General features: G+C 21.4%; 6 protein-coding genes across 6 annotated transcripts; 5 read left to right on the top strand and 1 right to left on the bottom strand.

Annotated features, from left to right (window-relative positions):
• Nucleotides 1-87: 87 nt before the first annotated feature.
• Nucleotides 88-4,744, top strand: SRAE_2000411700 (F-box domain and Zinc finger, N-recognin domain and Carbohydrate-binding/sugar hydrolysis domain and Periplasmic copper-binding protein NosD, beta helix domain and Pectin lyase fold/virulence factor domain and Pectin lyase fold domain and Zinc finger, N-recognin, metazoa domain and Parallel beta-helix repeat-2-containing protein; the record flags this gene model as incomplete). Its single annotated transcript, XM_024642948.1, has 5 exons — nt 88-147; nt 1,632-1,997; nt 2,334-4,384; nt 4,446-4,544; nt 4,606-4,744. The coding sequence occupies 5 exons, from the start codon at nt 88-90 to the stop codon at nt 4,742-4,744; spliced, it is 2,715 nt and encodes a 904-aa protein (XP_024508668.1).
• Nucleotides 4,745-7,208: 2,464 nt separating this feature from the next.
• SRAE_2000411800 (Cytosolic fatty-acid binding domain and Lipocalin/cytosolic fatty-acid binding domain and Calycin-like domain and Calycin domain-containing protein) lies at nt 7,209-7,616 on the top strand (the record flags this gene model as incomplete). Its single annotated transcript, XM_024642949.1, has 1 exon — nt 7,209-7,616. The coding sequence occupies one exon, from the start codon at nt 7,209-7,211 to the stop codon at nt 7,614-7,616; it is 408 nt and encodes a 135-aa protein (XP_024508669.1).
• A 1,069-nt stretch (nt 7,617-8,685) lies between these two features.
• Nucleotides 8,686-9,093, top strand: SRAE_2000411900 (Cytosolic fatty-acid binding domain and Calycin-like domain and Calycin domain-containing protein; the record flags this gene model as incomplete). Its single annotated transcript, XM_024642950.1, has 2 exons — nt 8,686-8,824; nt 8,888-9,093. The coding sequence occupies 2 exons, from the start codon at nt 8,686-8,688 to the stop codon at nt 9,091-9,093; spliced, it is 345 nt and encodes a 114-aa protein (XP_024508670.1).
• Nucleotides 9,094-9,371: 278 nt separating this feature from the next.
• Nucleotides 9,372-9,779, top strand: SRAE_2000412000 (Cytosolic fatty-acid binding domain and Calycin-like domain and Calycin domain-containing protein; the record flags this gene model as incomplete). The annotated part of the gene is made up of 1 exon (XM_024642951.1): nt 9,372-9,779. The coding sequence occupies one exon, from the start codon at nt 9,372-9,374 to the stop codon at nt 9,777-9,779; it is 408 nt and encodes a 135-aa protein (XP_024508671.1).
• Nucleotides 9,780-10,046: 267 nt separating this feature from the next.
• On the top strand, nt 10,047-10,454 carry SRAE_2000412100 (Cytosolic fatty-acid binding domain and Calycin-like domain and Calycin domain-containing protein; the record flags this gene model as incomplete). Its single annotated transcript, XM_024642953.1, has 1 exon — nt 10,047-10,454. One exon carries the CDS (start codon nt 10,047-10,049, stop codon nt 10,452-10,454), a length of 408 nt encoding a protein of 135 aa, XP_024508672.1.
• A 102-nt stretch (nt 10,455-10,556) lies between these two features.
• On the bottom strand, nt 10,557-11,475 carry SRAE_2000412200 (TIP41-like protein; the record flags this gene model as incomplete). Its single annotated transcript, XM_024642954.1, has 2 exons — nt 10,557-11,315; nt 11,368-11,475. The coding sequence occupies 2 exons, from the start codon at nt 11,473-11,475 to the stop codon at nt 10,557-10,559; spliced, it is 867 nt and encodes a 288-aa protein (XP_024508673.1).
• Between the last annotated feature and the right edge of the window lie 3,385 nt (nt 11,476-14,860).

Here is a 14,860-nt window from a genome sequence, read left to right on the forward strand (position 1 = left end):
ATGAGTATGGGATGAATTTGAATTCATATTATGTTGTATCATCAATAGATATAATATTAAAAATTATGTCTTTACAAAATGATGTTGATGGAGGAAAGGATGATGATCAAAGAGAAAAATGGTTATTTTAAATATATGGATATATGGGTGAGACACATCCCTTTTGTGATTCATATAGATATATATATATTATTAATCATTTGGTCACCTTTTTTTTTTCCTCTCTAAACTATTAAAAATTTTTTTTTTATATTTTATTTCCCTTTAATATTGTCTTTTTTATCCTACCTCTCCCCATTGATGTTGGTAAATATATAATAATAAAAAAAAAAAGTTAATTATTCATCTTTCTTTTGATTATATAAAAATTTTTTAATTTGTCCCATTGACATAACCTCTTACTTTTTTGTTATATAATTCTATCCAATCACAGTGCGATACCAGTACCATAATACTTATATACATGACTTTGAAGATTCACATCACTGCTCCATGTAATTTTTTTTTTCTACAATATAAATTACTCTTAAAATGTGATATTAAACTAAAAAATGTTTTAAAAATATAGATATTGATAGAAAGATATTTGTATAAATATATATATAAATATATTTCCATTTAGTAGACTACTAATTGATTGAAAATCAAATAAATATAGTTAATCATAATTTCAGAGGTTGAAATATAATATTATATACATTTTTTTTTTCATATTATATATTTTATAGAAAATATAAATATTTATATATAAACATTTATAATGTAAAATTATCCCCTACAGAATCTTACTATACAATAAAAATATTAAATTGTGATACCTTTTTAACATATATAATATTTTTATATAGAAATATAGTTTAATATATTACTTTAAATATATAATTTTTTTTTTTATAAATATGTTTCTTATCCCCCTGGCAGTGAATAGACAATAAATATAAAATATTGTTATGTAAATATTGATGTAACACTGTAACTTTTATTACATATAATTTAACTATTCATTTTTTCCATCATCTTCATCATCAAACAATGTATAATATAATATATGGATCCACTACCTGTGCTCCATTTTTGACGATAGTGTCGCCTCAATGAACGCAATAATATATTGCCATCTTCAACATCTCTCTCATCAATTTTACCTTTCTTAGAGCCTTTCAACATATTTTACTATAAGACTTTTGTCTGCCTCTGTAGTATAACCATTTTTGCGTAAAATTTATTATATTTTATATATATATATATATAAAGTTGCCTTTAAACATTATTATTTACATTTGATATACTTTTTGTAGAAAAAAAAAAAAAGAAAATTACAAAATTTTTTCATTTTATAATTTTTATAATAGTTTAAAAGAAACTTGTTAACAATTTTAAATCCTATACCTATTTAATTTATATATATTTCTTTTTTTTTTTATTATTAAAAAGCTATGTTTAATAGATATCGCGTGACATTTTATTCATATTTGTCATGTTAAATCACAAAAAAAATTAAAATTTTATTTTACTTAGTTTGGTAAATAAAATACATTCTTTTTTTTTTATTATGTTATTTTCTTTAACTTTTTTTTTATAAAAATTTATTTTTTATTCTGATTAATCTAATATTATTGTATTTTTTTTAGCAACACGTTTTCATCACGAAATCGTCACGGCAACCCTCAAATCCGGACTCACCAGCTCCAGCTGGTGACGACGATTCGGATTATTTATTGGATATGCCTCTCAGTGAGGGAGCCGATTCTCTACAGCGGTACACTTTGAGAAGGAGGCGATGCCTTCAACAAAAAGAAGAAGATGCTTGTTGTACCTCTACATTAGCTGCAACAGCTGATGACATTCCTTCTTTTAAACCATCGACAAAACGTTTTAAACCAGATAGTCCTGGTGAAGCAAGAAAATCTTGTATTCGAAGTGTCTCAGATTACTTATATCCCCCTGACGATGGTACATGCTATTTTGATCTTCTACCGGAAGAATTAACAACTAAGGTAAGATATTTTAATTATTAATTTTATTTATTTTTTTCTTTTTTATAAATTTAAAATTATTTTTAACAATTTCTTATATTAATTTTTAACACTTCGAGAAATTTTAAAATTATATAAAATAAGAAACCAGTTTTTTTTACCTCTTTTGTATAAAAATTAAATATAATAAATATAAATTTATCTTTATATTTTAAAATGGAAAGATAGAAATATATTTTAAAATATATATAATTTATTATATAATATTTGTATAAGTATAAATTTTTTTTTTTAAAAAAATTATTTAAAATAAAATAATTAATATTATTTATTTTTTTTTTATTTTATTTATTATAGATATTTACATATTTATATGAAAAAGATTTAACAACATGTACCTTAGTATCACGAAAATTTTATAAAATTTCAAATAAACCCGACATATGGAAATTTTTATTTCAACAAGTTTTTGAATATACAACACCTTTATATCATCCATCACCTACTAAATTTGAATTTCGTGAACCACATAGATGGAAAGATTGTCAAAATCCATGGAAAGAAAGTTTTAAACAATTAAAAGATGCTGTACATGTTAGACCTAGTAGAGGTTCATTATATGAATCTCATGCCGGTAGAAATATGATTCATTTTGATACTATAGAACTTGCTATTAGATTTTTAGAAACAACTAATACTCCAGAACGTCTCATCCTTATACATACGGGTATATATCATCCATCACCAATTTTAATTAATAAAGCAATTCAAATGATTGGTGCTGCACCAGGAAAAAATGTAATGAAAAAAGTTATTATTGAAAATTCAATAGCAACAACAATATCATTTATTGATGGAAGTATTAATGCTTATCTAGGTTATATGACTATACGTTTTAATCCAGATCGTAATAGTACACAACCACAACAATTAAATTATGCTATACAAATTGTTGATGAATCAACACCAACTATTGATAGATGTATTATTTATTCTTCATCAGTTGTTGGAGCTGCAGTTTGTGTTAAAAAACAGACAGCAGATCCAAAAATGAAACATTGTTCAATTTGTGATTGTGAAAATGTTGGAATATTTATATGTGATGGAGCACGAGGAACATATGAAGATTGTGAAATTGCACGTAATAATTTAGCCGGTGTATGGGTTAAAAATCATGCTAATCCATTCTTTAGAAGATGCCATATACATCATGGTAGAGATGTTGGTATTTTTACTTTTGAATATGGTATGGGATTTTTTGAAAAATGTAATATACATGGTAATCGTATAAGTGGTATAGAAGTTAAAAATCATGCTAATCCAACTGTAGTTCGTTGTGAAGTTCATCATGGTCAAACTGGTGGTATATATGTTCATGAAAAAGGACGTGGACAATTTATGGAAAATCGTATATATGCTAATGCTTTTGCAGGTATCTGGATAACAGCTGGTTCAGATCCTACAATTAGAAAAAATGAAATTTTTACCGGTCAACAAGGTGGTGTTTATATTTTTAGTGAGGGAAGAGGTTTGATAGAACAAAATAATATTTATGGTAATGCTTTAGCTGGAATACAAATAAGAACAGGATCTGATCCAATTGTACGACTAAATAAAATTCATGATGGTTTACATGGTGGTATATATGTTCATGAGAAAGGTAAAGGTCTTATTGAAGAAAATGAAGTATATGGTAATACATTAGCTGGAATTTGGGTAACAACTGGTTCTTCACCAATTCTAAGAAAAAATAGAATACATTCCGGTAAACAAGTTGGTGTATATTTTTATGATAATGGACATGGATTATTAGAAGAAAATGATATTTTTAATCATTTATATTCTGGTGTACAAATACGTACTGGATCAAATCCAAAAATAACAAGAAATAAAATATGGGGAGGACAAAATGGTGGTGTTTTAGTGTACAATGGAGGACTGGGTGTATTAGAAGATAATGAGATATTTGATAATGCAATGGCCGGAGTATGGATAAAGACTGATTCTCATCCAGTATTAAGAAGAAATAAAATTTATGATGGTAGAGATGGTGGTGTATGTATTTTTAATAAAGGCCGTGGATTATTAGAAGATAATGATATATATAGGAATGCACAAGCTGGTGTATTAATATCAACAGAATCTAATCCAACATTACGTCGTAATAGAATTTTTGAAGGTAAAGCAGCTGGTGTTGAAATCACAAATGGTGCTAGTGCTACACTTGAACATAATCATTTGTTTCTTAATAAATTTGGTGGTTTATGTCTTGCTACAGATGTTCGTCCAATATTAAGGGATAACAAAGTTTATGAAAATTATAATGCTGTTGAAAAGGCTGTCAGTAAAGGACATTGTTTATTTAAAATTAGTTCATGTACCTCATTTCCAATGCATGATTTTTATAGGTATGTTAATGAAATATTTTAATTAATTAAAAATGATTATAAAAAAAAATTTTTTTTATAGATGTATAACATGTAATACAACAGATAGGAATGCAATTTGTATTAATTGCATAAAAGTATGTCATAAAGGGCATGAAGTAGAATTTGTCAGACACGACAGGTAATTTAAAAAAAAAAAATTTAGAAATAATAGTTTAATTGACATTTTTGTATTATTTTAGATTTTTCTGTGACTGTGGTGCTGGTACATTAGATAAACAAACATGTAGACTCCAGACAGAAATTAGAGATAATGATACTGTTTATGATTCCGCTACCCCTACAGAGACAGAAACACCAAGTACCCTAAATAATGGATAGCAACAAAAAAAAAATTTTTTTATATTTAGATTTTGTTACAAAAAAAAAAATATTACCTAGAAAAACTAAATTTAATAATCAATGTCTGAAAATTTTTACAAGTCAAAAAATTTTATCAATATTTTACAAAATATTTGTTCTGGTAGAGAAGATTCTTGTTAAAGCAAAGTAATAAAACATCTCCATCAAATTAATTATATATATATATATATGTACAAATATATATATATATATATCTAACAGAAAAAAAAAATGTATAGAATTAATATCATTTTTTCTAACAAAATTTTTTCTTCTCATACTCAATTTTCTTTTTTATTAACTGATATTAATATTTCAATGAAGTATATAATTATATTAGTATTAAAGAAAAAAAAAGTGAAGAGAAGTCGTCAAACTAATTCAAAACATCTGCATCGTTCTTTCAATTTTGAATACCTTGAAAATTAACAATTTCAAAAATTCAAATCAAAATTTTTTATCTTTCTCATTGTCTTCCTTCCTAAGTGATATATAATTATATATGTAAGATTAATCTACTTTAATATTAACATTTTTTATATAAGCATTTTTAAATGCAACATTTATTATTCTGATAAAAAAAATTGTTTTGTATATATTAACTATAATTGGTGAAGAATTAATATATATATGATTATATTAGTAAAAGTTTTTTATTAACATGTATATATTTTTTCATATTATAAAGAAAATCTTTTTTTCTTTTTTTTTTAAGTTTAAAAAAAAGATGTACTTAAAAAAACTATTAGAAGATAAATTTAAAAAACAAGTGCAATTCTAATGGTGTAATAATAAACAAAGAAGCACATTTTTTTTTTTGGTTTTCTTATATTGATTAACTATTAGAGTATCATTGCTAAACATCTATTTTTTAAAAATTTATTTATCATATAATCTAAACAATTTTTCTATTAAATTTTTAAAAAGAACTTCATATTTAATGAAATATGTACTAATAAGGTCATTTCTAATTCCTCTTTTAAAAGCATATTTTATTTTAAAATTTTTATCTTCATCAAATGTATTAAATAAGTAAATATAAATTCAACATCTAGATAAAAATAAAAAAAAAGGAATAAATAATATTGATCAGTCAATTGAATATAATTCTATACAATCACATATACTTTTCATTTAAATATTCTATTATATACTTAGCCACATAAGCGGGAATTTTTTTTTTTCTTCTAATATAATTTTTGTAATCAACATGCTATATATATATATATATATATTTATTTCATAAAATATATTTAAATGTAGAAAAAAAATTTGACCTCAAAATATTTTTCAACATCCCATTCAAAAATAAATAAATAAATAAAATATTTTATTTTTTACTACTATTGTTAGAAGACAATAGAGGTTACTTCTGTAATATTCTAGAAGCTTCTGTGAATTTAGAGTTTTTGTAGACAGAGAGTGATAGTAAAAATTGACAAATAGTTCTATTTAAAAAAAAAAAGAAAGTGTAACAGGGTACAATGAGAAAAAGAATTATTTCATTTATCATTTAATCATCTCATATAATATTATATATAATGAATAATGATTAATATTATAAATTTCTTTTCTACCTCGATTATCAATAGATTTTCTTCTTTCTTTGTTTAATTTCTATTGTAATTTTATTTTTTGAATATAAAAACTGATAGAATAAAAAATATTAATTGTCATCAAAAAATTCTTTTTTATTATAATCATTAATTTAAAATGGCATATAATCATTTTATCATTAGTATTATATATTTCTATTTGATTGACAATAATTGAACACTTTTTTTTTTATCAATTATATATTAATAGACATAATTTTACAATTATTAGATCGTATATATCAATATACATTATCTTTTATTATCAGTAAATTTTTATCAAAAAGCAATACTGTTCAATAAATATTATTTCATTGTAAAGTTTTTTTTTTTCTAGATGTAATAATATAAACAGTCATTTTATAATAAGCTTATCAATCTATTTTAATTATATTTTCTCATATATCATTGTTGATTTCTAATAATATTTTATTACATATTTCTTAAATATATATATATATTTATATCTATTGATACCACACCTCCTTTTTGAGATAGTTAGTTTAAGCTATTTAATATTTTCATTTTATTTTTTCAAAAATTATATTTATAAAAATGATATATTATTCACAAATGTAAATGATAATCTATTTTGTGCATAAAATATTAATTTATCCTTCTTTTCATACGTGAAGAAGGTCATTGAGAATAGAAATATTTTAATTTTTGTAATATTTATTATTGTTTATAATAATATAATATTTTATTTGTGAAAGAAATAAATAAATGTATCTTTTTTTTTAATGTTATTATTATATATATATAGATATATATACATTTTTTATTCAGTTCATATATATTTTAATTTTAATAATTTTCATTTATTTTTAGTTGTGTAATATTTTAAGATGGTTGATGCTTTAGCTGGAAAGTGGAATGTTTCTGAATCTACCAATTTTGATGAATATTTAAAAGCTTCTGGAATTGGTTTTATGACAAGAAAGGTTGCCGCAACTGTTAAGCCAGTTTTAACCATAACTGTCAATGGAAATCATATTACAATTAACTCTGCCTCAACATTCAAAAATCATACAACTGAATTTGATCTTGGAGTTCCATATGAAGAGGAGACAATTGATGGTAGACGTTTCAATACTACCTTCACATGGGAAGATGGAAAACTTGTCCAAAGACAACAAGTTATTAAAGATGGTGACAAACCTTCTGTTATTACAAGATATGTTAAGGATGATAAATTGTACATTGATATGGTTTGCGATGGTGTCACTGCTACCAGAGTCTATGTTAAAGCCTAATTTAAATTTTTATTATTAAATTTTAATACATTATATTGTTGTAATTCTTCTAGCACTCTTTTAATCATTTTAAATATTTTTTAAAAGAAGTTGTTAATAAATTTTTCACCAACTTAGTTTTATATTTATCTTTTTTTTTTATATTTATATAATAGTATTAACTGATGGTTCATACAAAAGTTAGTTTTGTATACTGGTAGATTGCTTTTTTGATTCAATAATATACAAATGGTACCATAAGGTCTTTATGTTTATTTAAATTAGATTATAAATTCACAGAATGAAATAGAAATATTTGTATGAAATATTATTTTTCTTCATTGTGTAATGCTTGTGTAATAGTTATGTTATTTGCAAATAGAAGGTGAAATTTAGAAGTCAAAGTATTTTGACTTTAAAATTGTTAATAATTTAACAAAATATATATTTTCTTAATTTTACTTTTATTCTTATTTAATAATGATTAAATATATTTTTACCACTTTTCTTAGATATCAAAAAAGTAAGGGAAAAAGTTAAAAAATTTTTAATAAATGAAATAATTTCATGATAAAAATAATTTAAACATTAAATATTTATATTAATTATTTTTAAATTATAAATATTTACAAAGTAAAAAATATTCACTTTAAAATTTAGAAGACAATGACTTTTGTTTATGGAATTTGTTTCCAGATATGCAAATGATAAGATATCTGATGGTATAATGTCTTCAACTTGATTTTGTCTCAAATTATTTATTTACATTATATATATATAATTTTATTTATAAAATTTTAATCATAAAATCATTGAAACCAATTTTTACTTTTAGTTGTAAGAAAGTTTGTATTACTGATATGTGAATATATACAACATTTTAATGTATTAACCTTATTTAAAATTATCATACAATTATATTGACATAAAAAGAAAAGAAAAAAAAAATTAATTTATATTTAATTAAATATATACTATAAATAAGAAATTTTGTTAGAATAATTTAATATTATTTCTTAACTTTTCTTAACATTTTCTAAAAATTTCTTGATATTTAAATTTAAAAATTAATAAATAATTTTATTTTAGTATGGCAGAAATTTTTGCAGGAGTATGGGGAAATCCAACATTTGTCAATTTTGATGCTTATCTTAAAGAGGCAGGAGTAAATTTTGTTTTGAGGCAACTTGCTAAAACTGTTAGAGATAAAACAACAATAACTGTTAATGGTAATAAGATGATAATATTATCAGAATCAACATTTAAAAATTTTACAATTAATTTGACTTTAGATGTTGAAGAAATTCAAGAAACTATTGATGGTAGAAAGTTTTTGACTATGTTTACATTAAAAGATGGAAAATTGATTGAAACTCAAAAATCAATTAAATCAGGATTAAAAGAATCAATTATAACTAGGTATGTTGAAGATAATAAATTGATTGTTGAATTTGAATGTAATGGAGTTAAAGCAGTTAATACATATTTCCGTCTTTAAAAATTAATTAACATCATACATCCTTTTTTTACATTAGAATAAAATATTTTTAAACTTTTTTTTTTGTCAAGTAACAAGAATTATTCTTTTAGTATTGTAAATTAAGTATAATTCCGGAATATCTTTAATGATAAGATACTATTTTTTTTTATCATGAACAAACACTAAAAAGGACTTCTAGTGATAAGGAAACATTATAAATGTTACAAATATGCATATTAAAACTTAATCCTAACTTTAATTAATAATTAACTATATTGTTGACATACTATTTTATAATGGTTGAAGAATTTAATGGACGATGGATAGAACCTATTTTTGATAACTTTGATGAATATTTAAAAGAGTGTGGAATAAGTTTTTTGTTAAGAAAATTAGCACAAAAAATTAGGGATATTTTAGTTATTGAAGTTGTTGGTAATAAATTTACCCATTTATCATTAAATTCTTTCAAAAATCATACTATAACATGGACATTAGGTGAAGAAACATTAGTAGAAACTATAGATGGAAGAAAAGTATACTCAACTTTTACTTTTGAAAATGGTATTCTTATAGAAAGACAACGTCCTGTTAAAGAAGGTGATAAAATTTCACTTATTACTAGAGAAATTAAGGATAATAAATTAATTGTAACTTTTAATTGTAATGGTGTTATAGCAACACATATTTATAAGAAAGAATAAATAATACTCAAAAATACATTACAAGTTTGATCAATCATTAAAAATACTTTCATTACATTATATTTTAATATTTTAAATAATACAGATAATTATTATATTTTATTGTAATATATTCAAATCATTTTTGAAATAAATAATCAAGATAAGAAATAATCTATCTATAAAATTGATATAAAGGTTGTAAAATTATTATAGAAATTAATTTTTTTAAAAAAATTGATTAAAAATTTATTTTATTCTATATAAATAATATTTATAGGTTTTAAAATGGTTGAAGAATTTGCTGGAGAATGGATTGACTCAGTCTTTGAAAATATGGATGAATATTTAAAAGAAGTTGGTATTGGATTCTTAATAAGAAAATTAGCTAAAACAATAAAAGATAAATGTATAATGAAAATTGAAGGAGACAAAGTTACCCTCATAACAGAATCAACCTTTAAAAATCATACTATATCATGGGTTATGAATGAAAAAACACTTATAAATACTATTGATGGAAGGAAACATTATTCTATTTTTACTTATGAAAATGGTAAAATGATTGAAAACCAATTTCCATATAATAAAGGAGATAAAATTTCAACCATAACTAGACATATTGAAAATGGTAAACTTGTAATAACAATGGAATGTAATGGTGTAAAAGCAATAGCAACATATACTAGAGCTTAGAGTAAAATAATTTTAATTATTAAAACTTTTATTATCTACAACAAATTTACAAACAATGTATGATAATAAAAATGTTTTAAAAATAAATTATAATAAACTTTTTTACAATAATATCTGCTCCATTTTTCTTTCAATTAAAGGTAAATTAACAGATAAATAATCTTCATTTTTGATATTCTCAAGGCATTCTTCAGACATATCACGAACATTCTGTTCTCGGTATGTCCATTCTCTCAAAATATATGGATTTTTGATATCATGATAAATTCTTGTATCTATAACACGAACAATTACTCGATCAACCCGAAGAAAAAATCTTTGAAGAACTAGAAATCGCTCTTCCATTATTCTATACTTTATTTCAAGTTTACTTAATCCGTTATCATGTAACTCATCTTCATACAAAATAAAAGAATCATACTCAAGAATTGGATCACGTTGTTTTAATTTTTCAATATCAATCTCTTCTGTTGTTTCTATAACAGAAACATCATCACTAAGAGTTCCTTTGTAAAATGTTGTGTAACTCCAATCAAAAGGTTTACCAGAAGTGTTTAAGTTTTTATATTGTTGTCTAGTTGAAACCCAAGCTTCAGACATACTGACTTTAAAATCAGGATATTTTGAATTATCAATCATTTTTATAGCATCAAAAGTATTAAAATTAATATATTTTCCATTTTTAGATTCAATTTTTAGTTGATTGTTAGCAAAAACAATTTCAGGAAGATGTGTTAATTCTAATTCATTTGTATATTTACATAAATTACATGCTTGTCCTGTTATATGATAACAGGATGATTCCAAAATTCTGTCTGTAGTTTGTGAAAAAAAGTATGTATCATTAAATTTAAAAGATTTCTGATGATTGACAAATTTATTTTACATTAATTATAGAAAAATAAAAACTTACGTTTTTCTTCTTACTAGTTAGGAAATAAGACATTGTTTTTGAATTATCAGTAGAAGTAAACTTAGACTTTTGCATTTTTGAGATTAAACGACCAAAATCATCACCCATATTTGGTAGAAATTTTTAAGTTGAAGATTATAATAAGTGAAATTTTGTCACTTTAAATGTTAAACACTCCTCCAAATGAGGTAGTTTTAGGACATTCATTATTAATTTTTATTAAGTAAATCATTTAAGTGTTTTTTAATCTATAATTTTTTATAATATTGAAATTTTTGTTATTATATTTTTGGGAAAAGTTTTTCTTTTTTTAATTACAAAACTAAAAATATCCTAATATTGAGTCTAATTAAATCTTTGTTTTCAAAAAAAAAAAATTTTTTTATGATACTTTTTTAAACATGAATTCAATGAAATTATTTAGCCAGAACTTTAATCTCTATTATTTTAAAACTTTCTGTTGTAATATTTTAAACAAAACAACATTTTAATAACAGAGAGAAAAAAAAACAAAAGGTTATTACTACTTTAAGTCATTAATTAAATTGTAATATTATTATTTTTCTGGAAAAAATATTATCAATAACTAAACAAGAACATTTTAAATAATTATTTAAATACTTTTTAAAAGTATATTTTTATATTGATAATGTACTTAAAATTTATAAAAACAAAGATTTCATCTTTCCTAAATGTATAAAATATTAATTTCATTATTCATTTTGTCTATATTTTTTTCCAAAGTATATTATTTCATTTTCTACATATATTAAATATTTTATTTTGCCTTTCTTCAATTTTTTTTATATAATAATGTTCACTTAACTACATACATAAATTTTCATAATTCTTCATCTCTTAAAAAATATAGTTAATAATGACATATAATCAAATAATAGTTTTTTTATTATAAATTTATGATAAATTTAAAAATAGTATAAAAATTTTTAATTAATGATCAAATAATTTTTTTAAAGTTATTTAACTTTGTTCACGATGATTTTTTAACAATTAAAAAAAATTTTATTGATAATATTTCAATTAAAACCAATAGGCTAATTTAATGGATGAAATGTTACTTTTTTTTAGTTTTTATCACTTTGACACAGATATTATCTTTTCTTTCAAATTAAAAAATTTACGGAAATTAAATGTAGCATTTTTATACAAAATGAAAAAAATTTTAAAATCTTTTTAACTCACCTTTCTTTTGAATGAAATACAATATTAAAAACAGGAAAAGTTTTAAAACATTATAAGAAAAATTATGTAATTTTAAAGATTTTTTTTTGTTGAAAGTTTTATGAAAAGTCTTTAGAATTTGATATTTAAAAAAGGTATCAAGTATAAAAAAGTTTTTTTGGAAAAAGTGAAAACAGGAAACAAATTTAATGAAATAATTATACGTACAATTATTTATGAACGGATTTTTTTTTATGTAATTAACTTTATACACACATAAAGTAATTTAGGCGTATGCAAAAGTGGCATATAAACTTATTGATAGCAAACAGGAACCTGGAGTTATTTTAGACTTATCTTTCACCGGATTTTTTTTAAGATATATACATATTCGTCAAAAATTATACTATTGAATCTAAAGTTAAGCTAACATAAAATCTTCAATATAAAAATAAATATTTCATAATCCAACTGTAAATATAGTATTTTTAAATGGAAAATTAGTTGAAAGACATTTACAGAGAAGTGTATTTATATTTACTTATCAAAACAATATTTTGCTCTTAAGTTTACATTAATTTTAAAATTATATTATTATTTTTGACAGTGGGATATCTATTTAATTTTATAAATTGTTATTATATTTTTAATAAATTTTAAATGAATTTGTTTAGTAAAAGTTATAATAATATAAATAATAATACTAAATAATTTTATCTCCATAAAAATCATTAAATTTGCAAAAAGCATTTAAAAATAGCTACAATTAATTATAAAGTTTAAAATACTTTGATAATTAAAATAATATATATTGCTATTTAGAAAGATTAATTATTTTATTTTTTTTTTTGCAAATACATATTTATTATTAATTGAATATTTTATTAAATTTTTTTAATTTCTCCCTATTTCAGTTAAAAAAAATTTTTTTTACTTAAATACCTTTATTTAATCATTAATAATACTTTCTATTTTTTTTTTTAATATTATATCATATTTCTTTGGAAGAATAAATTTTGTCAATAGTATTATAGTAAACAAAAAATGTGTGTAGTTAAAAGGCCAAAATAGATTGATAGTTGTGGGTGAGGCATATAGTTTATTGTTGAAGAAAAAAAATCATTAAATTTGTTTGAAATTACTTTTAATAATACTATTTTTCTTCAGTTTTTTATTTGTTATATATATGTTAATTTAACTAAAAATTTATTATTATATTAATTAAAAGGTGAAGTGTTCTTTATGTTTTAATTTTAAAGAATACACTTCAATGACCTATTTATTAATTATGGATTAAAAAAAAAACAATACTTTCTGAGATTTGAATTTCAAATTATCCTATAATTACAAAATAAAAAATTAGATGTATAAAGATGTTAAAGAAATGAATAGATGTCTTGTGTGACTAATAATTTTTTGGATTCAACTGTTTCATGATAATTATGATGTTAATGGGACAGATTATTTTAATGCCCTAACGATTTTATGTATTATTAATAATCATATATTTCTTCATCAACCACAATTAACACTGTCATTTATATATTCTTTAATGTACACATATTGTGTGCATAAGAAAAGTTCATTTTCCATTAAAATTATATAGAAAAATAATATCACTTTTATATTTACAGATATGTCAATATACTAATAGGACAAAGATTATTTTGTTAATAATTTTATTTTTTTTTTCACTTTAAAAATGTTATTTTTATTATGAATTACAAAATAAATAATCATAAAATTATGTTAAAATCTTATAGATTTTTTTTTATTACTCATTATTATAAATTAATATTTTTTTTTTAAAATAATTAAAAAGATATGATGAAATTGTTATTTTAACAAATAGTTATTATATCACCTATTTAAAGTGTAATATAATAATTTAACATTGTTACCAAACTATGTTACTTTGTTAAGTTATATATATATATTAAGATATTATTATATATATTCAATAGCATACCAATATACTCTTTCTCCTTACATCATATTTTTCATCTAAAATTTCTTTTCACTTTTTTTTTTTAAAATAATTTTATTATTTTTTTTTCTATCAATGCATTAATATATAAATTTTTATTAAATTTCAATAATTATTCCATAAAAAAATCCATTTGTCATGGTAGCATTTATTTTATAAATTTATATATTGAAAACATAAAGGGACATTTATTTTATTTTTTCTTTTTATATTCATTTAACTTTGTACATTACAATTTTTAAGTATTATTTAGTGGAAATTGGCAATGTTTCTATTCCAATAAGTTAAACAATTTTAAATCGCTCTCTAAAATTATTTTTTTTT

Source organism: Strongyloides ratti (genome assembly GCF_001040885.1).
Source record: "Strongyloides ratti genome assembly S_ratti_ED321, chromosome : 2".
NCBI classification, from domain to species: domain Eukaryota; kingdom Metazoa; phylum Nematoda; class Chromadorea; order Rhabditida; family Strongyloididae; genus Strongyloides; species Strongyloides ratti.